At 43.2% G+C, this 25,240-nt stretch overlaps 1 protein-coding gene across 4 annotated transcripts in view; it reads right to left on the reverse strand.

Moving 5' to 3' along the window:
- The window catches only part of ARNT2 (aryl hydrocarbon receptor nuclear translocator 2), a 146,472-nt gene that overhangs the window by 90,580 nt on the left and 30,652 nt on the right, over window positions 1-25,240 (reverse strand). For all 4 annotated transcript variants that reach the window (XM_079954252.1, XM_079954251.1, XM_079954253.1 and 1 more), the window contains exons 2-5: window positions 20,690-20,801; window positions 13,469-13,516; window positions 6,958-7,171; window positions 4,128-4,341 (exon numbers count right to left, since the gene is read on the reverse strand). In XM_079954252.1, coding sequence (XP_079810378.1) covers window positions 4,128-4,341; window positions 6,958-7,171; window positions 13,469-13,516; window positions 20,690-20,801 — 588 coding nt within the window. The remainder of the gene's footprint in view (window positions 1-4,127; window positions 4,342-6,957; window positions 7,172-13,468; window positions 13,517-20,689; window positions 20,802-25,240) is intronic.

Here is a 25,240-nt window from a genome sequence, read left to right on the forward strand (position 1 = left end):
GCCTTAACGTGCTTCACATATATTATCTCTCCAAGCCTTACAAACTGTTCTCCCCTTGCTGAGGATCTGAAAAAAGGCTCAGGGTACTGGCTTAAGGGAAAGACCATTGTTCATGGGCAGGATACCTTCATTGGAAGCAAAATGTCTAAGGTTCAGGAGAAGGGCCATAGCAAAGTGGTAGAGCAAGACTGTAAATAAAATAACCAGCAGTTCCATTCTTACAGCACTTGGGACATGCCTTCTCAGGTTCCACGTCAAAAGCACTGCTGCAGGCAGAAGAAAACCAAAAACTGAACCCAGTTGGTTCCCTGAATGGCCTTTATATCCTGAATAGCTGCCAGTCACAGAGAAGCCTTTGAGCACATTCAAGTTTCCGGCAGCCTGTGGAGAACAGGACTTGTGTGTGTGTGTGTGTGTGTGTGTAAGTAAGGAAAGAAAAAAGGCAAAAGCAAAACAAAACAGCTGGCTACACAACAACATGCTCTTCTTTCAAGGCTTCTGCTGACCTTTCCTTGAGTACAAAAACTAGTTTCCCTGGGGAATAAAAAGTATGAGAAAGGCCCAGGGGCTGCCCAAATGGTTTGCCAAAGTTCCGAGTCCAGGCATCCACGTAGCTCTCCCTTCCGTCCCTCCCCAAACCATTTCATTTGATATCGTTAACCCCACTGCTCTCCCACAGCTGGCCAAACCATAGAAGTAGAAAATGAAACAGTTGCTTATACTACCCATTTGAATGTTTCAGCAGTTTCCCCAAACCGGCCACTTTAGCCCACGAGAGCATGCTGGAACACGGTTCCATTCTCTCTGGACAACTGCAGTGCAAGGCTTAAGTGGACATCATGTGTGATGGACAGGGCCCCAAAAGACAAGTAGGTCATTTCCACTGTGCTCCCAACAAAACCTACTTCCTGAGTAGATGGAAGCTAAAGGGAACGGGCCATAGCTTAGTGGCAGAGCTTCCGCTTTGCATGCAGAAGGTCCTGGGTTCAATCCCAGGCATCTCCAGGTAGGGCTGGGAGAGGCGCCTCTCTGAAACCCTGGAGAGCTGCTGCCAGCCAGCTGTAGAGCACACTGAGCTAGATGGTCCAGTGACCTGACTCAGTGTAAGGTCAGATTTCTCCATCCATGAAGGACAATTTGACCGGAAACGAGGAGATGCTTGTGATGCTCTACCACATGGTGTGGTGATGGGCACAAGCTCAGAAGGCTTTGAAAGGGGAATTTAGAAACTCTAATTTAGGAGTTTCTAAACCTAGACAGCATCTTAAAAAGTAGAGACATCACCTTGCCAACAAAGGTCTGTATAGTAAAAGCTATGGTTTTCCCAGTAGTGATGTATGGAAGTGAAAGCTGGACCATAAAGAAGGCTGATCGCCGAAGAATTGATGCTTTTGAATTATGGTGCTGGAGGAGACTCTTGAGAGTCCCATGGACTGAAAGAACAAACCTCTCCATTCTGGAGGAAATCAGCCCTGAGTGCTCACTGGAAGGACAGATCCTGAAGCTGAGGCTCCAATACTTTGGCCACCTCATGAAAAGATAAGACTCCCTGGAAAAGACCCTGATGTTGAGAAAGATGGAGGGCACAAGGAGAAGGGGACAACAGAGGATGAGATGGTTGGACAGTGTTCTCTAAGCTACCAGCATGAGTTTGACCCAACTGCGGGAGGCAGTGGAAGACAGGAGTGCCTGGTGTGCTCTGGTCCATGGGGTCATGAAGAGTTGGACACCACTAAACGACTAAACAACAACAACAACAAATTTAGGAGTGGGGAACCTATCGTCCTCCACTTGTTGTTAAGACAACCATTCCCATTAGCTCCAGCCAGAATGGCATAGATCAGGGATGATGCAGTGAGGGACCAGCACAATCTGCAACATGGATGGGAAACCTCAGGCCTGGGGGAGAAATGTGGCCCTCCACGTCTCTCTCACAGAAACATAGAGTTGGAAGGGACCCAGAGGATAATCTAGTCCAAACCCCTGCAATGCAGGAATATGCTAGGGCTGGGCGATATAGCGTCCAAAACCCATTTGAAGTCCATTATCATGATATCAATTTCAGTTTTTGACCTGGCAGTATTTTGCGAATCTTGATGTGTGTGCTATGCAAAAAACACAATGTGGGAGAAACCATGAAGCCAGCCAACACCTCGACATAGCTCCGTCCTTATTTCAGACATTGCGATGTTTTGCTGGTGATATATCATTGTAGACAGCATGTGGTACACAACATGGATGGGGAGTCAGTGTGGTGCAATGGTTAGAGTGAAGGGTTGGGACTGGGCAGACCCAGGTTTCAAACCTTGTCATGAAGTGACCTTGGGCCACGCCATTCTCTCTCTCAGCCTACCCTACCTGGAAGGCTTGTTGCAAAGACAATATGAGAATGATGAGGACCACGTAAACGTCTTTAAGCTCTCTGAGGGAAATAATGTAATAAATAAAACGAACAGAAGCACAGAAGAAAACCGAAGACTGTGTTAAGATATACAGCATAGGGAAGAGCAGGAACGCTTACACTGCCAGAGCCACATGTGAATCTGAATTGCCAAGAATTAGATCTTTTTCAAGCCCTTTTATAACTGCCTGAAAGAATTTTTTTACAGCAAAAACAGACTAAGTTCAAGGTCACAATCATAAGAAAAAGGAAGTTAAACCCATAAACAGAATATGGAATCATAAAATGAAAAACATGTACACAGATCTAGAAAGACAAAAACACACACTCTCTCTCACACACAAACACAATTAGATGGAAATTCAGTCACGGAGCCAAGTCGATGGGAAGGCAGCAGCCAAAATAAACTTGAGACAGTGGCTAAGAGAAAAAGGATAACCATTATAAACTACCTACATCAGCATTAAACCAACAGAAAGAAAATGTCAGACTGCTCCTTTGTCCTCCTTGACCTGAATTTCCCGTTAAAACCACAGAAGAAAATACCTATCTTGTCCCCCTTCTTAAGGGCAAACAATACATTAGATTATTCACACTTAAAAAGAAAAAAAGAACAATCCCACAAAACAACTTGCTTAAAACTTGCTTATTTAGAAATAAAATGTGGTTATATCAGCAAAGATGGAGACTGATCGTAGCCAGAGAGGGAGGCAGGGGAGGGAGATGAGAAACCCAAGTAGCTAATTATCTAAATTTTCACAATGAGGAAGACAGCAGAGAGATGCAGTCAAGAAGCATGGGCATAGTCATGATTTATTGGGGGGGGGGAGGCTTCATGTTAGGAGGGGAAGAACCTTAGTTAAGTATTTTTATTTATTTATTTGATGGGGGCGGCTATCCCCCTGCCTACGCCCATTGTGAGCAGCAACAGTGGCCAAAGGGTAGTTGTGTGGGGCAGCGGAACTATATGTTCAATTTATAGTCACACCTTGAAACAGGCATGCTCCGGATCAGGGCCCTGCACCTGCTTTTTCTTCCAAAGAAAAGTGGCAATTTTTAGCATTTTCTTTCTCTAAAAATGTGAACAAGCTGGTTCAGACGATAATATCTCGGCTTAATAAGCAGAGATAATGCACAAACCTTTTTTTTTACACATGGAGTGCCTATACACATGCAGCAATTTCATCAGGAAGCCTCGGCCATAGTTTTCCATTTTATCCTAACTAAGAAACGGTGGTCATCAGCTTTGGTTACCAACCACAGCTGGCTGCAGAAACCAATAGGAGGAAAACCTTGATGGCCTTGTATAACAACTATCCCAAGGTTGTTTCCTTGACTTGAGCAACTTGTCAATGAAAGAACATGATGAGCAGACTTGCCTCACCTACTCAAGAACCTGACCATCAGGCCTGTTGGATTACTGGTTGGGGCATTTTGATGTGGAGGGGGAGATGACCATAACATTTTTCTGACCCAGTCTTCTTTTCTACTATGTGGCAGCCTCTTTGTGCCAGACTACAGCCTCGCGGCTGCCATTTTGTGAACAGTGCCCAAGGAACGTTTGAAAATTCCCTTCAAAAATCGGCAACATTCAAAGCAAAGATGCCAGAGCACGCTGGAATATCACACAGAAAACAGCCAAAAACTTTATACTGCTTGAAAAGAAAAGAAAAAGTTCTGTCCTGAATGCCAAGCGATAGGTGCACAGCTCAAGGAAACAGCTGACCTGTCATTGAGTTCTCGGATGTGCAGAGCTGCTCCCTCAGCTTTTCCACGTCATCGGGGTGAACCTGTTCATAGAGAGTGCTTCCAAACCACTCTGACTGGGGCTGGTTGAGAACAGGAGTGACAGAATCAGACACGTAGATCACTCGGCCTGTCTCAGCAGCAACAACGAAGAGGAAGCCATCTGCAGCTTCAAGGATGAGGTGTTTCAGTTCCTTGCCAAGAAAAGGAGAAGAAACAAGTAATTTAGGGACCAAGCCTAAATAAAGGAAAAGCAATTTTTAACAGGCGTGCATAATTATTTTTGTGTTACTTCTTTTCAATACTGCATTCATTTCCATTAGCAAAGGCCGGCTTTTGTCGGACAACGTATTTGGATAAAACTGCAGTAGTTTAGTGAATTGCTTTCTTTTACTCACATTCAGTCTGTCATTCCTGTTCACTGGGATGCATTCAATATTCCCTGTCCACTTTCGCAAGGACAAGTATTAATGTGGATAAACAGAGGAACCCAACACAGCAGCTGTGCTCATGGAAATTTACTGTGTTGTAAACAGCTTAGGGATTTTTTTCTTTAAAAAATAAAGCTGTGTGGAAATGAAATTAATAATAATACTAATAACAATAGCAACAATAATAGCAAGTCAGGATATCAAGTCACATTTCAAATGTATGGATGATGGATCCCTGGCCTCACAAAAGTCACAGGATACAAAATAAGCAACATCTGGTGGGCCATGGGTTCCCTGTCCCTCTGCGAAACCATGGTTTAGTGTTACATGTATGAGCTCCCCCTCCCTCCCCTTCTGTAAGGAAGCCATAAGCTTTTGTCTCCAGCTAACCACAGTTTGCAATTATGTGCAAATCTGGAACTAAGGTTAGTCTTACCTGTGGCATCCCCAACGCCCACTTTTTACACATATACAATCTTCTCACTTGGATCAAATGAAGGGAAGATAACTCTGGGCCACAGATGAAGTCACATATATGTTTGGCTTACCTTACTGATCTCAACGGATGAAGAAGTATACCAGTGGTTTTCAACCAGTGTGCCCGGCACCCTGGGGTACTTTGAATGATGGTCAGGGGTGCCGCAGTCAACACCAGCCTCTATCCCTCTTTCCTTCCCTCCTTCCCCTGATGCCCTCTTGTGTCTCTGCCTCCCAAAGGCTTGCACAGCTGTTTGTTGCAGCAGCCCTGGCTACAAGCTACCAAGGAATGGTGCCTCTAGGGATGGCCAGGGGGTGCATCCCAGGGCCCTGTGGGGGCAGCGTGAGGAGGCACCTCTCTTTGGGGTGGGTGGGGCAGCTCAGAGACTGGGGGGAGGCAGCTGCGGCTGCCTAGAGGATTCCCAAGGAGAGGGGAGAGGAGGCTGAGGGAACCCTCCACAAGGAAGGGTGTTTGAAAAAGGGTGAGAGGCTACCAGCTCTGCACGCAATGGGTGGCAGAACTGGGCTCCTGAGCCCCACAGGGGTGCCACAGAAAGCTGGTCAAGGGAGCCATGGACTCAAAAAAGTTTGAAAACCTCTGAAGTATACAACCAAAGACTTAACTATGCAAGAAGCCATTTCCCAAAACTAGTGATAACACAATATCGCTAACAAAACTAAAACTAATACGAAAAGGGTGGCACTCATTCGAGCTCAACCCACAGCAACCAAAAGCTCGCCGCAACGACAAAGTTTTTTTTATGGTGCTTCTGAAAATGCTGACATGTGTCTGCAGAGGAAGGGAGTATTCCACAACTGTGGAGCAGGTGTGGTAAGTCCCATGTGCACATGAAGTCCCCTTCATTCTACCTTATGTTTTTAATGCAGACTAATATGTTTTATGCACATGTAGGAAGTGCAAGTCTGGGGCTACACATTCTCATGACCCCTCTAATGAGATTCAGGCAACTTCCTTGTGGGGAGAACTCCCAGTACCTTATTCAGGATCCACCCTGGCACCATCCTCTGACTCAAGAGAAGGAGCCCCTCACAGTATACCCAGCCTCACAGAAGTCTACAACACAAGGAAATGGCCCTATAACCAGCCAGTCAGCTCTCCCAGGAGTTGGAACCTACTATACTCCAAGCATGATCACCCCTCTGTCCTTTGTTAATTTGTACAAATCGCCTCGAAATGCAACATAGCAGTGATGTAGACTTCTCTCCCCCTGCTCCCTCAAATACAATTCCATGGAGCAAGGAAACCAAGGCATGCCATGCCACGAATAATACCATTCAGAAGAGGGCTGGGGGCATACGGGCCTGTATCTAATGTTCTCTGCTAGTGCAAGGGCTCATTCACAAGCAGACGGGTGAATTTCAACACTGAGCAACAGGGGAACCAAATGCAACAGGTGCACACACGGAAACTTGCTGCGCAACAGATTGCACAATATATTTCGCAACGAAACTACCGGCATTCTCTTGCACAATGACATTCCGCTAGCTTAAAACATTTCACACCAGCCGAGGTAAACCGCTAAGTTTGAACTTAGCGCTACACCACATACAGTCCATGGCTGACATTTTCCGTGGCAGCTGTGTGTTTTGTATCACACCACCCCCAAGCATGGCAATCATCTGCATCACACTAGTAGACGGAAAGACTAGTAGACTGGAGATTGAAAGGCACAGGAGTTCGAAGGGCAGTTTCCACCCACTGCACAACAAGTCTAGATCTGCCATCCCATCCGGGAAGTGCAGTCAAAGTGGGGCAACCTTTGACTGTGCTTCTCCGTTGGTGGCAAACAGATGCTTGCTGCCGTGAGTGTGAAACTGCACTGAAGGCTCCCACCCCTTTGTTCAGGGCCACGGCCTTTTTTCCCAAAGAAAGCCACCCACCTGCTCAGTGAGGAAGGAAGGCTTATATGCTCCATCGGTAGATTTGTTCCCAGTGCCCCTCATGGACTTCATGTGTGACACTGCCATGCGGAGAATGGTCAGCTTGTCAGGTTTGCGCGCCAAGGCGCTGCAGGTGGGCACCATGTCAGAGAGCTCGGTGATGTACTGGGTCATCTTGTTCCTCCTGCGTCTCTCGATCTCACTATGGTTCTCCCTAAACGCACATAAGAAGGAGCAAACCGAGAGAGAAAGCGAGATGCTGTCGGTAAAAGATGCAGTGCTTGGAAATCGTTACAATAGTCAGAGCACGTAGGAGGGTTGCGTCACACTCTAGCACGGCCAAGAGACGGAGAACCAAAAGGACAAGGCTATGGAGAATGTCGGGGGGTCCATTCTTAGGGGTTCCAAATATGTTCTATGGGCCAGGGCAGAGCTTCCCAATTTTGGGTCTCGAGTTATTCCCATCATCCCTGGCCACTGTTCCAGCTAGCTAGGGATGATTAGAGGTAGAGTCCAAAACAGCTGGAGACCCAAGTTTGGGCAACCCTAGGCTAGGGCACCTTTTCCCAACCAGGTGTCCTGCAGATGTTGGTAGACTACAGCTCCCAAACCCCTCTTACCATGCCGGCTGGGCTGGTTGGAATCCAACAACATCTGGAAGATACCAGGTTGAGGCAGCTTTAGCACCATCCCAGTGATGGCCCTGCATTTATCCTGGTACAGCAGGGATGGGGAACCTGTGGTCCTCCAGGTGGTACCAGACTTCAGCTCATGAGCCCCAAACATTATGACCAATGGTCAGGGATGATGGAATTGTGGAGGGTCATAGGTTCACCACCACTGTGTTACAGCCTTCTTACGGCTGCCATCCATTCTTACAAAAATAAGCAATGGTTTGGGGACCAAAGGGACCTTTGGCAATGGGTGGTCCAATTTCCACCAAGAGGGAGAGATTCATTGCACCTCCCGCCCCTACATCACAGGTCAATGTCCCAGCCTGTCCGAGCCATGCCATGTTGGTAGAAAACAAAATTTATTGGGGCACCTTTCACTCAGGGACTTACGAAGTGCATAGCAAGGTAAAGCATTTTTTTGTCTTCCATTTTGCATTTTGGGAAAACTAAGGCAAGCAACCCCAAGCCTAGTGATTTCTTACAGGCACAGGAGCACGGATGGAGCCCCCCCGTCCACAAAGCCTGGTTTTTTTAATGGAGGAAGTAGATCCACGTTCACATTTCTTTGTATGGGCAGATCTTCCTCCTCCACTGAAGTGAATTGTGTGGGTCTCTGCAAGCAGGGGAGCTCCATGCGTGCCTTGAAGTAAACACGGAGCTCGACATTGAGACAATAAATTGGTGAACACTTGGGTCACGTAACCAATCCGAGCTGGTGGGGAGAGAAGGGAACCAATAGTTTCAAAGAGAGCTGTAGGGTTACAAAGCTTGAAAATGAAGCTTTGAAACACTTATAAATAGGACTCCCCATACCTGAGCCAATCTGTCCAGCGAAACCTTCTATCAGTTGAAAGAAATATTATGTTCCAAGCAAAGTGAACTCCATGCTATTTTTTAACTGCCCCCAGACAACCCAGATAAGAAATTCAGTGATTAAGAAGTATCAAAATAGCCCAAATGAAAAATAAATAAATTATGCAATATGAAAAGTCAAATTCTGCAACATGCATAAATTATACAACCGAGCAGAGTTTATTTATATTTTAGTTGCATAATCCATTCTAGTTTTGCAGATCACAGGGAGGGGACAGGAAATTATGGAAAGTGGTGAAACTCCAGGCAACCTAAGCAAGACTGGAAATCTTTATCTCATCACCCCTTCGGCTTGCAAGGTTTATTCAGGCGTGGCCCTTTCTCAGGAAGCACAATTCTGCACCTAATCACACATTTTGCACTTTTTGTGCCACCACACAAAATGGCCACGTGCCCAGAGCCACGCAGGTTATGATGTTCAAACTTGTATCTTGTTGATAAATGCATTGGATCGTAAGTTCTTTGCAGGAGAGAGGCAGGACCAATAATATTGGGGGGGGGGGTTACTCTAAAATGGCTGAAAAACATTTTGCATTTTGTTCCAAGAACTTAAGTGAGGGGCAGCTATAAAATGGGGAGGAAAAGATAAAATGTATTCCAGAATTTCTGCCAGATTTTAAACATAGAATCCCTCCAGGGAGAACAAGAGAGTTCAAATAGAAATTTTCTATAAATATATATGTTTTTATTGCCTTCAGAACATATATCACAGAGGGCATTGGTGCATTATGCTGAAATGGGTACCTGTGGGGTGGGGAGATGTGAGCCGAGTGTGGGAGAGTGAGTTGTGAGAGGTATCAGAGAGGTATTAGTCTCTTGGTATACCTGAATTTAAATGCCCTGCATGCATGATAAGTTAAAAAGATAAAGGGACCCCTGACCATTAGGTCCAGTCGTGACTGACTCTGGGGTTGCAGCACTCATCTCGCTTTATTGGCATGACTAAGCCGCTTCTCACAAACCTGAGTAGCGCACGGAAACACTGTTTACCTTCCCGCTGGAGCGGCACCTATTTATCTACTTGCACTTTGACGTGCTTTCAAACTGCTAGGTAGGCAGGAGCTGGGACCAAACAATGGGAGCTCACCCCGTTGCAGGGATTCGAACCGCCAACCTTCTGATTGGCAAGTCCTAGGCTCTGTGGTTTAACCCACAGTGCCACCCACATCCCATTAGTTTCTTCTCACCAAAACCCTTCTGCAGAACAAGACCACTTGTTTGTATCGATGGCATCCAAGCATTGAGTGATGCCTCAACAAAGGAACAAGTCAGACCACTGGTCCATCAAGCACTATACTATCTAAAATGCGTGGCAATGGCTTTCCAGGGTTCCAAACAGATCTCTCTCAGAGTCCAACGCATTGGGGATTGAACCAGGGACCTTCTGGCTCTGCCACGGAACTACAGCCCTTCCTCTTTACCCTTCCCTCGGTAGCAGAGATCTCCCAGAGCCCACCTTCTGAAAGCACAGAAACATTTAGATATTGCAGTGACGTCTTTGCTGCAGATCCCAGACACAACGCCCATGGTTCCATACACAGTTTCCTACGCGCTGCCTTTAGTGTTAAAATCATTTTGCCTCCCAAAAATTGCTTAGCCGGGTCTAGACAGTGGTTTGCAAGATGCAAGCAAGAAGCTAGGCCAGCTATTCACTTACTGGATGGCCGTAAGTGAGATCCTTGGTCAGCATAGAACACAACTGGTGCATCTAGCTCAGCATTGTCTACACTGACTGGTAGCTCCTCTCCAGGATTCCAGACAGGGTTCACTCCCAGCCATACCATGAGAATCATAGAATTGGATGGGAAACTGAGGGTCATCTAGTCCAACCCCCGGCAATGCAGGAATATGCAGCTGTCCCATACGGGGATCGAACCTGCAACCTTGGCATTATCAGCACCATGCTCTAACCAACTGAGCTACCAGGAACTGAACCATGGGACTTTCTGCATGTATAGCAATAGTTCTACAGCTGAGCGCCAGACCTTTCCCAAATGTCCCCCTATTTATCCCAGCTTTTTTACATCCATTATCTTCTGACGGTTTGTTATAATTGTTAACATTCCAATATATGCTCTGGCAGTTATCCATGTTGCTAGATGAGTTTTTAGCTTGTTTTTGTTCACAACTTTATTTTTCACTGAAAAGCTTGGTTCTGTTATAAGACAGGCTTGTCCCTCACTGTTCTCTCAACGCCTACCTTGAGTATTTTTCCTTATCCCCAGAGATTTGATCATCATACCTGTAAAAGAAAAAAACAACAACATAATAAATAAATAGGGTTCCAGAGGACAGGCATGACAAAGATATCACCCTGTAACTCACGTTCAGCCAGATGGGCGGGGTATAAATAAATTGTTGTTGTTGTTGTTGTTAACACATCTGGCAATCTTACAAATGTCTTGCTTCAAAACGTAATGGCAAACCACTGTTTAGTGTTGTGTGCACAGTCTCAGATTCACACACTCCCTCCTCTAGTGCAGGCAGATGTTCTGGGACTACATCTCCCACCATCCCTAGCTAACAGGACCAGTGGTCAGGGATGATGGGAATTGTAGTCCCAAAACATATGGAGGGCCAAGTTTGGCCATGCCTGGCTAGTGCAACCATGTACAGTAGTACCTCAGGTTACATATGCTTCAGGTTACATACGCTTCAGGTTACAGACTCCGCTAACCCAGAAATAATGCTTCAGGTTAAGAACTTTGCTTCAGGATGAGAACAGAAATCGTGCTCCGGCGGCGCGGCGGCAGCAGGAGGCCCCATTAGCTAAAGTGGTGCTTCAGGTTAAGAACAGTTTCAGGTTAAGTATGGACCTCCAGAACAAATTATGTACTTAACCCGAGGTACCACTGTATATGCCTTTGCAGTAGCTTCAACACTTCGATGGCATTTCTCGTTCCATTAAGGGAGCCCATATTTGCATTCAAATTTGCTTTTCACACCCACTGGTCGGGGGTGTCTGGGTGGAAATCGAGAACATTTTGAATTTTGCCATGATGCTGCAATTAGACTCACTGAGCAATGCAAAAACTTGAGCCTAAAAAATAGCAGCCAAGAGGTTGTTAACGCTGCATGCAGCTGATGGAGCTAAGAGCTCCTGGGAAGCTGTTAAGATAAATGCTCCTTTGTCATTCCATTCATTTCAAGAGAAACTGCTGTCTCAGGTTGTGCGATGACAGTGCAGTAAAACTACAGTAATAAAAGCTTACAAAGTTTGACATATTACAGAAGACAACCCCTGGTCATTCTGATTTACTTTCAATACACTGCAGCACTGTAGGTTGCCAAAGCACAGGAAAATTATATCCAAATAAACCTACTACACTGAGCTCTTCTTTCTTGAAATTGGAGAGGTATAAAATTCTCTAATGAAATAAAAATAGGGCTGTGATGCTGAATAAATTATTACAGTGGTACCTCCGTTTATGAACTTATTCTGTTCCAGAAGTCCGTTCTTAAACCAAAACTGAGGCGTTCGTTTCCTAATGAGGCCTCTGGCCGTTGGTGCCCTTCCACCATTCAGATTCCATTCTTAGACTGAGGTAAAGTTCTCAAACTGGGACACTATTTCCAGTTTTGCGGAGTTTGTAAACCGAATCGTTCTTAAACTGGACTGTTCTTAAACCAAGGTACCACTGAAATTGTTTTAACTAGTAAGTTTTTTAAAAATGATTTGAAAGATGAAAACATTGCCAGTGGACATTAACAACGAGAATACTCCTTTAATTCTAATTCAAAAATATAGATTGATATAAGCAGTCCTTATGTCCAAAGAGGTGCCTAAATGAGATTGACAATTATAAGCTGTGTATGTATTTATGTATAAATAAATAAATAAATAAATAAATAAATAAATAAATAAATAAAATGATTTATTTATTTATGTTCCACCCATCTGGCTGGGGAAACTCTGGGTGGCTTCCAACAAAAGATTAAAATACAATAATTCGTCAAATATTAAAAAATTCCCTAAACAGATGTCCTCTAAAAGATGCCTTCAGATGTCCTCTAAAAATCAGATAGTTGTTTATTTCTTTGACATCTGATGGGAGGGCAGTGAGATCATTTGACCACTCAGTGGATGGTGTTTGATCCCCAAGCCTTGTAAAGTAAGGCCACATTCACAGCATAAATTTAAAAAGTGATGATACTGCTTTAAACAGTCATGGCCTCCCTGAAAGAATTATGTGAGCTATAGTTTGTTAAGGATACTGAGAGTTGTTAAGATGTCCTTCTAATTCCCCTCACAGAGCTACAACTCCCTGAGTTCCATATGAAGAGGGGTTAATTGTTAAACCACCCTGGGAACCATAGCTCTTTGTTAGGAACAGAGATTTCCTAACAACCCTAAACATCAAACTAAACCTCCCAGAATTCCTTGGGGGGAGCCATAATTGTTTAAAGTGGTATCATAGCCGCCATAAGGTTCAAAAAGTTAAAAATAATTTATAAAAAGTACTCCCTCAGAAGAGGCACATCCTGGCCTATGTATGAGGAAAATGGGAATGTCACTTTTAAGGGAGTGTCTGCCATAAAAATGAGTGCATCAACCTCAAAATCTTCGGCCTGTAAGCTTGTGCCCAGAATCTGTGTTAATTTTTAGAAGTTGCAAAACCCCAAGCGGTGTTTCAGTTACAATACTACAGGGCACACTATGGGCTTCAGAATTATCTGGAATATAGGGAGACTCAGACAGACTATTAGTTCATCCAGCTAGGATCATCCACATGCACAACAGATGATCTATCACAGAAGCATGGCCCCGGTTGCATTCTTTCCTCACTTGTAAATTTATGTAGAACTGAAGGATTAAAACTTGCGATGACATCTTCAATTGGCAGCCCTATTATTAAGTGTAATAAATTTCAGCAACAACCCTGACAGACCAATAATCCAAGTTTGTTTGCTACCTCCACTAACACGTCCCTTTTTGGAACCCTTAAAAAAACTAAAAACCTCACCTTGAAAATTTGCTGGGTCCTTCACCATCTTCATCATCAAACTCCATCCTGGGGGAAAAGAAAAAATGGTAAGTTTTCTGTATGAGTCATTCTGATTTAAAAAAACACTTTCCCCCCTTTTTCTGTTTGCTAGTGCTGCTTCCTTAAGGAAGGAAGGAAGGAAGGAAGGAAGGAAGGAAAGGAAGGAAGGAAGGAAGGAAGGAAGGAAGGAAGAAGAAAGAAAGGAAGAAAGGATGAAAGAAAGAAAAGAAAAGAAGGAAGGAAAAGGAAAGAACAGACTGGGCTAGATTTGATTAGCAGCCCTATCCAAACGCCACATTTTAATGAACTAATTTGAAACAGATACTGCATGGCCATGTAAAGGAATCATTCTACCTCAGCCCAGCCCAGTTTCCAAAAACAGGATTCTAAGACCACCTATGACCTTCCCATGTTTCCTTAGTTCCTGCTTTCCACCTCCCATGAGGAAGGAGGAAGAAACTGCTGGAAAGCTGGTCAGTAGCTCCCACCTAGAGTTTGGCTCTGTCTAGATGCTTGGTATGTCCAAGGCGCTCTGGGCAGAAGCACATGACCAGTGTGGTCCCCAGAGCATCCTTCTCAGGGAGTTCTGGGCCCAACTCTCAACTCCTGGACCAGTTTCTTTGCCCCCAGCTTTCCTCAATGTTCCTCAATGAACTCTTGTTCTGCTCTCTAGTCACCGTCTGGAATATCTTTAACTTTTCGTGGAAGAACTCCAAGAACCCAAAATAAAACTCTGACATCTATGTACCCTTCTCTTTTTTTGCCTCCTATGGATTCTAAAGGGTTTAAGAACAGACATAACTCCCAGAATGCAGGGCGGTTTTATAACTGCAGGGAAACATTCGCAGCCATGTGGAGATCAGAATCCAAAACCCACAAGATACAAGCGAGGAACACTTAGGCCAGCCTTCGCTGACCTGGTGCCCTCCAGGGGCTTGAAAACTATAACTCCCTCCCATCAGCCCCTGTCTGTATAGCTGATAAGAGTCGCAGTCCAAAATGTCTGAAGTGGTTGGTGGAGGTTGTCTCAGGACTTATGCTACCCCGGTTTATTTTTTAAATTCACCATTCATTTTAAATTCATATTGTATTATATCTATGATGTTAGCTGCTCTGAGCCTGGCTCCAGCCAGGGAGGGTGGGGTACAAATAAAAACTTATTATTATTATTATTATTATTATTATTATTATTATTATTATTATTAGGGATGTGGGTGGCACTGTGGATTAAACTTGCCGATCAGAAGGTCGGCAGTTCGAATCCCCGCAACGGGGTGAGCTCCCGTTGCTCTGTCCCTGCTCCTGCCAACCTAGCAGTTCGAAAGCACATCAAAGTGCAAGTAGATAAATAGGTACCACTCTGGCAGGAAGGTAAACGGCATTTCCGTGTGCTGCTCTGGTTCGCCAGAAGCGGCTTAGTCCTGCTGGCCACATGACCTGGAAGCTGTACGCCGGCTCCCTCGGCCAATAAAGTGAGATGAGCGCCACAACCCCAGAGTCGGCCACGACTGGACCTAATGGTCATGGGTTCCTTTACATTATTATTATTATTATTATTATTATTATTATTATTATTATTATTATTATTATTTTCTAAACCCCCTCCCCCCAGGAACTCGAGGCAGTGTACATGGTTCTCCTTCCCCCCATTTCATCCTAACAACAACCCATTGAGGTAGGCTAGGCTAAGAGAAAGTAATTGGTCCAAGGTCACCCAGTGAGTTTCATGGCTGAGTTGGGATTTGCACCCTGGTCTCCTGGTCCTTGTCCAACACTCTAACCTTTACCACACAATGATTTATACTGCCTTTAAGTACTTGAAACTTCAACTAGGATCATGCTCACAGTTTGCAATTCCTTCATTTATATTTTCCTTGACAGAGAGAGAAAATGACACTCTCTGCATCAAATCAAATTCTTTCAAAAAAGCCTTTTAATTCCTCGGTGGGAGCTGTGGCTGTACACGTATTGGTGAAGAAACAGTGACATCCAGTGGCCAGTTTGGCAAACTGAAAACTGAAATTTGTTTGGCATATGAGCCAACCCAATATAATTTAAAGTCAAACTGAGACAGCACGTCTGCTTCTTTGAAGGTCTTCAACCATCATATTCACAGTATCGTATATTTTCATCTCCAATATCCTCCTTACATCAATTATATTTCACTGTATGTCATTTATTTACCATGAAGAATCTAGATCTATCCATTTATATTTCCTCAACAAAACACAAGGTGGGAAAGTTTAGTGCAAAATGTATAATGCATTTTAAGAATGGCTGAGATATTTGATGCTTCCTCCATAAAGAACAAGCACAGAGAGTGGTGGCCAAATGGTCTCTTGAAATTCAGTACTCTAATTGGGGAAATGTGCAGTTCTCTACGTTTTGTGATGCAATTCTCCAGCCATAAAATGTGTGTTAAAAAGTGCATATCAGGGGGAAAGTGTGTGCCTAAGATTTACTGTATTTTTTGCTCTATAAGACTCACTTTTTCCCTCCTAAAAAGTAAGGGGAAATGTGTGTGCATCTTATGGAGCGAATGCAGGCTGCGCAGCTATCCCAGAAGCCAGAACAGCAGGAGGGATCGCTGTGCAGCAAAACCAGCGATCCCTCTTGCTATTCTGGCTTCTGAGATTCAGAATATTTTTTCCCTTGTTTTCCTCCTCCAAAAACTAGGTGCGTCTTGTGGTCTGGTGCATCTTATAGAGCGAAAAATACGGTATATTTTACCACGAAAAACCAAAACCAAAATTCATTAAATTGGGAGAAACTGCTTGCAATAAAGGGTACGTTCAGCAAAGCTGCATACAAGAACGTGTGTTTTAGGAGAAATGTTAGAAATTAGGAGACAATTATTCGTAAGGGGTTTTCTCTCTCTATATTAATTTTTTTTTTTTAATTATAAAAAACAGGCGGCTATCCCAACTACAGGGTGAAGACAGAACAGCAGCCTGGTGAGTGGGAAAGTGGCGTGGGTGGCAGGCAGTCCTGGAGACCTGCTGGAGAAGAAGCGATGTTTAGAAATCAGAACTGTTGAGTTGGAAGGGACCATGAGGGTTAGCTAGTCCAACTCCCTGCAATGCAGAAATCTTTTGCCCATCCCATAACCCTGAGATTAAGGGTCTACCGACTGCACTATCCCAGCAGAAGGAGAGTTGTTCGACAACCTGCTCTCTGAGCTCCCCTCCTTCAATTAAATGCTGCTGGAGCGGCAATTTAAGGAGGGTGGGAAGCGCTTCAGAGAGTGTTTTAGAATCATAGAGTTGGAAGAGACCACAAGGGCCATCGAGTCCAACCCCCTGCCAAGCAGGAAACACCATCAGAGCACTCTTTTTAGCAAACTGCCACCCTCCCAACCCTCTCAGGGTTGTAAGTTGCTTTGTGTTACCTTTGGCAAGAAAAATCAACTAATAAATTTAATAAATAAAACCGAATAAGCAGTTCACACGGATTACAATCATGCAATCATCACAAACTAAAAACCAAATGAATATAACATCAAAACACAATGAAATCCCAACAATGTGCTAGAACAAATCACTGAAACAAAATACTGAGCAGGGCAATCTAAAAGCTTTTAAAACTCATATTTACATATGTGCTTTATTTTTAGGCCTTATAATTTATTCCTCGCTATCTTTTGGCTTTCAACTCATTGATTGCTTTTATTGCTGCTCTTTGAATTTTCTCTCATTTGACAATGTACAGTGGTACCCTGGTTTAAGAACAGCTTAGTTTATGAACAACTTGGATTAAGAACACTGCAAACCCAGAAGTAGGTGTTTTGGTTTGTGAACTTTGCCTTGGAAGCAGACCATGTTCCGCTTCCTGTTGAGTGTGTTCCATTTGTAAATTGAGTCCCCCGCTGATATGGGAAAGCACACCTTGGTTTAAGAACACTTTGGTTTAAGAACGAACTTCCGGAATGGATTAAGTTCGTAAACCAAGGTACCACTGTATTTTGAGGAACACTTGTACAAGGCATAGCAAAGGATTTGAGGCCGGTGGGAAATGTTTCAGGACGCATTATCAGAGGCTGTGCATGCCTTTGAGGAGGTGGAGTTAACAAGCTCTACACCTCATTTTTGCCCTGGGGGAAACTGAGTCACACCCCAGAACATACCAAATCACTAATCCAGATAGATTCTCAAAATTCCATCTCAACAGAAGCTATGTTTGCATCAGTGGGGTGTGTTCCATTATGTTTTGAAGACTGGGCTATTAACCTTTAGGATCGTAGTACATGGTGTGTGAAATGCAATTCTTATCTCACTTGACCACATCAGATGAGATCCCCTAGCCAGAGCAAGTAAATTGCACACCACACAATAGCGGCAGAAGTAATTCTAAGAAGACAAATGGTATCACTGCAGAGAAAGACATTTCTTTCGTTTTGTTTTCCAAAGTACACAAGGGGGAGAAAGAGGGAGAGAGGGAGAGGGAGAGGGAGAGGGAGAGGGAGAGAGAGAGAGAGAGAGAGAGAGAGAGAGAGAGAGAGAGAGACAGGTCCTTTTTAAAAATGGAACTGTTCAAAATGAAGGAATAATTCTCTTTCCCATTTCATACACTAATTGCCCATTGCGAAAGGACTGACCAAAAACCAGAGAAATAATTATATTAATTTGAATTTTTCAGTTCCAAGCTGCTAGATGTCTTAAATATAAGAAAAATGCAAGCTAATTTTTTTTAAAAAAAAGCAAACAAAGCCTTTTGGATTGCAGTAATATATACCAGTACTTACTTACCTGGAAGCAAACCCTGTTGAACTCAATGGGACCTACTTCCAAGTAGGCATGTACAGGATTAACAGTAAACTGATGCAAGGATGAGAGGAATCTATTATAAAGTTCTCTTCAATATCATATGAGAGGGCAGGAAAAACTTGTTTAAAATGTCACTTGAGTGAAATTTAAAGACATTTAAGGAAAGAGTTCCATCTCTTGGTACACAGTCAAGAGATGAAAGCTTTGTTCGGGCCAGTTCCATCTCTAGACTGCAGGTGGAGACTTGCACATTTGAAAGCTTCCCCATGAAAACACACTTCCTACAGATAGGCTGGGAGGAGAGAAGGAAGCCAGGAATGCCTGTATGACATCATGTCTGAGTGAATGTACAGAATAAGAGGAGAACCTAAGCAATGATTTAAAACACACAGAGACACCAGGTACCTGGCCCTTGTGGTTTAAAGATGCATCCTTCAATTAGTATGGGAGGTCCCTGGTGGAAAGTTCAAAAGCCACAGTGAGGGCACCTAGGGCAGACCACCCCCACTGTCCCCCTTCCTACGCCCCTGCCTACCACAGGGATGGCTGCCCCACTCCCATAACCCCTCCCAACCCTGACCAAGACATATAGCATCACTGATGCACCCACAAAGACTACAGACATACAGCAGAGTGGAACATCAGGAAGAACACCCACAAGAGTGATGGGAACGTACAGTCATATGTGGTGCGATTGTCCATTAGTTAATGAATTTTGGAAACAGATTGGTATAGAAATATTGGGAATTGTGGGTAGGAAGGTGGGAATATCTAAATTAATGGTTCTTATTAGTCTGAGTAGCACCGGGTTAAAAACAAAAGAGGAATGTAAATGGGTAAAATTGATGGTAACTGCAGCCAGACAGGTTATAGCGAGTAATTGGAAAAATGCAGAAGAGCTAGGGGTGAACCAATAGAGGAAAAAACTGAATAATATTATAATTTTAGAATATCTAACTGTGAAGATACACAGAATAAAAGGGTTTAAGATCAGTGAGAAAAAGGAGGACTGGTTTGAGAAGATATTGAATTATTTGGGTAGGTTTGAACAATTTGGGGCAATTAAAATGTTAAAAGTTAAATAAACCTTGTGGATGGAGGAGTGTTAACATATATAAAATTGTACACATGGTTGATTTGAATATGTTGTTATTGATTATGTATACCTAATGTATCAGCCACCTGGAGGGTTTCACTGTTTGGTTGTTGGGAAAAAAAATTAAATTAAAAAAACAACAACACCCACAAGGAGACAAAGAAGACGACAATAAAACGTGACTCACACCCCAGTTCTCACCTAGGACAAAACCTCCACTCCCCCTCCTGTCTCACAACCAGGAAGAGCAAAGGTCCATGTTTGGACTCTATGGTCATAGTTAATTTACCGATATGCCCCATTTCCCCACAAACACATCTGTGCACAAAATGGTCCCTGCAAAGTGGGTTGACTCCAATGCAGTGCTAGCCACTGTGTTCTGTGAGCATGAGGATTTCCGCTCCCTTCCTCTGCCTATGCACCCCTAAATCTGTTTTGGGGGTTGAGCCAACCCTCCGGAGCTAATTTGGGGAACAGGGCCACTTGGATACCTCCCGCTCTAAATGCAGTACTACAATAATAGTGCATAATAAAGAAGTATAATATCACTACAACGTAACTGTTGCATCAAAATTCATTAGCCTAAAGCTCACCAAAAGTTAAGTAAAGCTACCCAACAACTTCAGGTCCAAAAGTCGTCCAAAAGTTTATAATATTAGTACCTAGTAACCTAAAATTGATTGTGCCTCAAGCTCAAAGGCCAGAATAGTCTGCCCAGAGTTCCTCTGGAAGCAATCTTATATCACAAATTACATATTATATATATTATTATAATACTTTATTTTTTACAAAGTTTTTATACCGCTTACTTGACAGCAGACTTCTAAGCAGTTTATAAAGAACCATCTGAAATAACCATTGAAGCAAAACGTTTAAAGCAACATACAAAAAATTAAATATAAATAAAACCAGCCATTTTACGATAATCATACAGAGGTCCATGAATTTTAACGGTTCTACCCTGAGTAAAACCTAGCTGGACCCAACAAAACAGCCAAATAAACAAGTCAGTGCTGTTCAGGAAGTGGGGGGTTCTGTAGGAAAGAAACTTTCAGCTTTACTTCAAGCATAAATATTTATATATGTATAACCTGGACTTTCATAAAGCCTATCAAGGTGGTTTGCAATATAATTAAACTGTCCATAAGCATCCATTTAACACAAAAACATCAATAAAAAACATCAGCAAACACAGGTTGGTTAAAAAGAGAAATTCGTATTGTGAAGGCCTGTATAAAAAGTAATGGCATTTTTAAGAAAGCAGGGATGGTTCCTGCCGAACATCTATTGGTGGGGAGTCCCACAGGGCAGGGCAGGGCCTACCACACTAAATCAACTTACCCAGAGCGTCTCTTTCCTCCTCTAGCAGGCATGGGCCCGGCCATTCTCACTTGACCAGCTGCCATTGGCGCCACCGGCAACGTCACTGACCCAGGTATGTCCGACGCCATCTCTGCAAGGGAGTCGGGAAAGAAAGAGCCGACTTAGCAAAATGAGTTTGATGCAGGGGGAGAAGAGTCAAACTCCCAATCCGGCAGGTCCCCGTTTTACTCTTCAGCCAACAATATGGTTCCCCTCCCATATATTCAAGTAAGGTTGTGTCGATGGTTAACTGCCCTGAGCCATTTATGGACACAGGAGCCTGCTTTATAGAGAGTCAGACTCCTTTTTTCTCTCCAATTTTTTTTATTGATTTTCCAAAAAATTTAAACAAACAAACAAACAAACATAAATTTTAACTGCACTTAATCCAATCTTTGTAACATTGTTAGGTGACTTCCTCTAATCCCTCTGGTTGAGTTTCAGTGTGTATCATTGTAACAGTTTTCCAAAACCAAATTTCTCATAAAATTAACTTAATCACTTAACATCATTCTTTCTTTTCATTTTAACTTTAAACATTTTATTCTCTAACATCACATATTTAAATCCTAAGCCTATCTGGTATTTACAAGTTTTTTCCAATTAAGTTATCTTAACATATTTAACTAAATAGTCTTTGAATTTCATCCATTCCTTCTGGTACTCCTTCTCCTTCTGGTCGCAGACTCTTCCAGTCAGGTCGGCTAGCTCCGAAAAGTCCATCATTTTCATCTGCCATTCCTCCACTGTTGGGACTTCTTGTGTTTTCCAATTCTTAGCTAACAAAATTCTAGCTGCAGTTGTGGCATACAAAAACAATCTAACATTTTCTTGGGCAATCCCAGGCCTATTATTCCAAGAAGAAAGGCCTCTGATTTCTTAGTAAATGTATATTTCAACATTTTTTTCAATTCATTATAAATCTTCTTCCAGAAGTCTTTCACCTTGGGGCAGGTCCACCACATATGATAAAAGGTACCCTCTTTTTCTTTACATTTCCAGCATAGATTATCATTATTATGATGTATCTTTGCTAATTTTACAGGAGTTAAGTACCATCTATACATCATTTTCATAATATTTTCCTTTAACACCATACATGCAGTGAACTTGACCCCTTTCCTTATAGAGAGTCAGACTCTTGGTTCATTTAGTGCAGTGCCGTCTATGCAAAATTGGGCTTTGCTACCCTCAGAACAGTGTTAGAAATTAGCCAGGCGCCAGGTGCGTTTTTGCGACTGGCTCAGCTCCAATTGCGACCAGGTGAAGACCTCTGGTTGCCAGGATGGCCACTGACATCTCCACCTGGTTGGCCCTCCAGCTTTTTTAAGGAGATAAGCACAAGAGCTTAATTACTGCATTTATATCCCACCTTTTCCTCCAAGGAGTAAACTTCATGACTGATTGGGGATTTGAACCCTGATCTCCCAGGTTCTGGTCCAACACTCTAACCAGTACCCACCCTGGTTTGCTAGAGTACATCTGCTACGGGGCAGCCATATAAATCAAGAAGGCAACTAAATATGGGGAAAGCAAAATGTCACCTAGAGAAGGATCTGAAATATTTTCCTCAAAACTTGAATTTGCTTTATTCTGGATGGTTTTGTTTGATGTTTCAATGTGCTGTGAAGTGCTTTGGGATTTATTTATTTTTAAATGTAAAATGGTATATGGAAATGAAATTAATAATGACCAAAAAAACTTCATTGAGGAAAACATGGTGCCTATATATACCGTTGTGGCAACCGAAACCCAGGCTTAAAGGTATCATTTGGCGATGAGCTTACATAGCTGAGTTTCTAACACTGCCTAAGAAGTGTGTGGAGATGGCTTTTTCTGTGGTGGCCCCTAAATTGTGGAGCACCCTCCGAACAGAGCTAGAATCATAAAATTGTACAGCTGGAAGGGACCTCAGGGGTCTTCTAGTTCCAAACCCCTGCAATGCAAGTTGCATCTCTAGCTTCTTCATTGCATAACTTCTGCTGTATGAATACACAGCTCTTTACCCCGGCCTTTGACAGGTAAGGTATTTTTGTGGAACACACACCTGTGTTTTGTTTAGCTTATACTACACTGCTTTTGCTTATAACTGTTTCACTTTTTATATATAACTGGAGAAACTGCTTTACTTGTTGTTGTTTTTAAATTGTATGATTATATTGCCATAACTAGGAAACATGTGGTAAAGGGTGGATAAAAACAATCTTATCAAAGAAATTCACTGACCAGCAATGGTTCTTCAGGGTTTCCCTCGGGCGAAAGTCTCTCCAGTCCTACCTGGAGATTCTGGGGATTGAACCTGAAACCTTCTGAGTGCAAAGCATTTCCTCTACTACTTTCCTTTCCTACTTTGCATCATTTTCCTAATTTGCATCACAAGCTATTCCGGTGGTATTATTATGATGGTGGTGGCTGTGGTGATTATTATTGTGGTTGCAATTATTATGACTTTCTAATGTCATAATTTAGTTCAAATGAAATGAAGTACTGCACAATAAAGGTTTTAAAGGAGCGGGTGGCGCTGTGGTCTAAACCACTGAGCCTCTTGGGCTTTCTGATTGAAAGGTTTGAATCCCCGCAACAGGGTGAGCTCCCGTTGCTCTGTCCCAGCTTCTGCCAACCTAGCAGTTCGAAAGCACGCCAGTGCAAGTAGATAAATAGGTACCGCTATGGCGGTAAGGTAAATGGTGTTTCCATGCGCTCTGGCTTCCATCACAGTGTCCCGTTGTGCCAGAAGCGGTTTAGTCATGCTAGCTACATGACCCTGAAAGCTGTCTGTGGACAAACACCGACTGCCTTGGCCTGAAAGTGAGTTGAGCGCCGCACCCCATAGTCGCCTTTGACTGGACTTAATCGTCCAGGGGTCCTTTACCTTCTACCTTACCTTAAAACAAGTCAAAAGCTAACAGCAACCATCAAAAAAAGGCGCAAATCAAATGCAGACAAGAGCTCAAATGAAAACAAGTGATCAAATCACATGCAGACAGAAAAGGCCCATAGGGGAACAGATCATTATTAAAAGCCTAATGGAACAAAGTGGTTTTCAAGAGCCAATGGAAAATGGCAAAGAAAAGCAACCAGGTGGTAACTGCATCTGGGATAAGACCATTAAAGTGGTCGTGTTTGTCACTGAACCACCAAAACATGCATACATACAACAACGGATTTATGCACATCCAACTGATACTTGATTGCGCACATGCGCATGGCGCCAAACCTGGAAGTGACCTTAAAACGTCACTAAAAGGGTGGAACAGGGGCCCCACCGATGCACATGGGGGTCTGGAACGTAACCCCCATGCAAAATGAGGATTGCCTGTATTATGGTATAGTGTGTGATGAAGCAGAGTCAGTGTGGTGTAGTGGTTAGAGTGTCAGGCTACAGCCCAATGTTATCTTTGCTCTGTAGGCCAAATGCAAGCCATGGTTTATCAGCTCAGGCATCACATCAAACCACAGTTAAGCTTAACCACGATCTGGTGCAGTGTCTGATCTACGGAAAAGAAGTGTAATATTTCAACACATCTCTATGGCAGTTCCACTGTGTCTAGAGAACTCCTTAAAGTCAACTTATATTGTACCCAGTCACCATGCAATGATGGGCATTTTATGTAGTATCATTGCTACTGAATATTACTTTGAGGAAATTTGACTGGTACATTAGGTTTTATTAGGGGAACTCTTCATCAGCCAAAAGTGCTACAGAGCAGAAAGACTGAAACAATGCATTTTAAGAGGAAATCCGGGTGAGAAACATCTCCCTTTTATGCCCAGGAGGTGCAGTCAAGCTGCAACTGAAATCTCTGATAAGTGAAATACTTGCAGTGTCCTCTATGAGCACAATTCAGAACCAATTACATTGGGCGGAACATTTTCTGCTATTATATTTTTTCCGCAGAACATTTTCCACTTTTAGAAATGCATCATTTCATGAAGCTCAAGTCAAGTCAAACTGAGCAACTAGAATGGATATATGATACGAGTCAAATAAAAAAAACCAAGGTTGTAACTGACTTTTCCCCCAGGTGGTTCTACATAGGAAACATGTTTCTTTATGCACTTGTCTAGGGAAGCAATACATCTATGCTAAAATTGGCATGGTAACCATTTTTGACGCCTTCATTTTAAACCTTAAAATCTGAAGTCAAGGAAGTGCTCGCTACTGAGCTGTCACGCTTTCATTAACATTTACAAGCATTCAAATGATGTTAATTTAAAAAGCAAAGCTTTACATTAGTTTGAACTGAAGCCATACTGTGTCTGCAATCCTACAGCCACTTACAGTGGTACCTCAGGTTAAGTACCGTATTTACTTCGTTCCAGAGGTCTGTACTTAACCTGAAACTGTTCTTAACCTGAAGCACCACTTTAGCTAATGGGGCCTCCTGCTGCTGCCGCGCCGCCGGAGCCCGATTTCTGTTCTCATCCTGAAGCAAAGTTCTTAACCTGAAGCACTATTTCTGGGTTAGCGGAAACTGTAACCTGAAGCGTATGTAACCTGAAGCGTATGTAACCTGAGGTACCACTGTA

The sequence above is a fragment of the Podarcis cretensis genome (genome assembly GCF_951804945.1).
Source record: "Podarcis cretensis genome assembly, chromosome: 14".
Classification (NCBI taxonomy): Eukaryota; Metazoa; Chordata; class Lepidosauria; order Squamata; family Lacertidae; genus Podarcis; species Podarcis cretensis.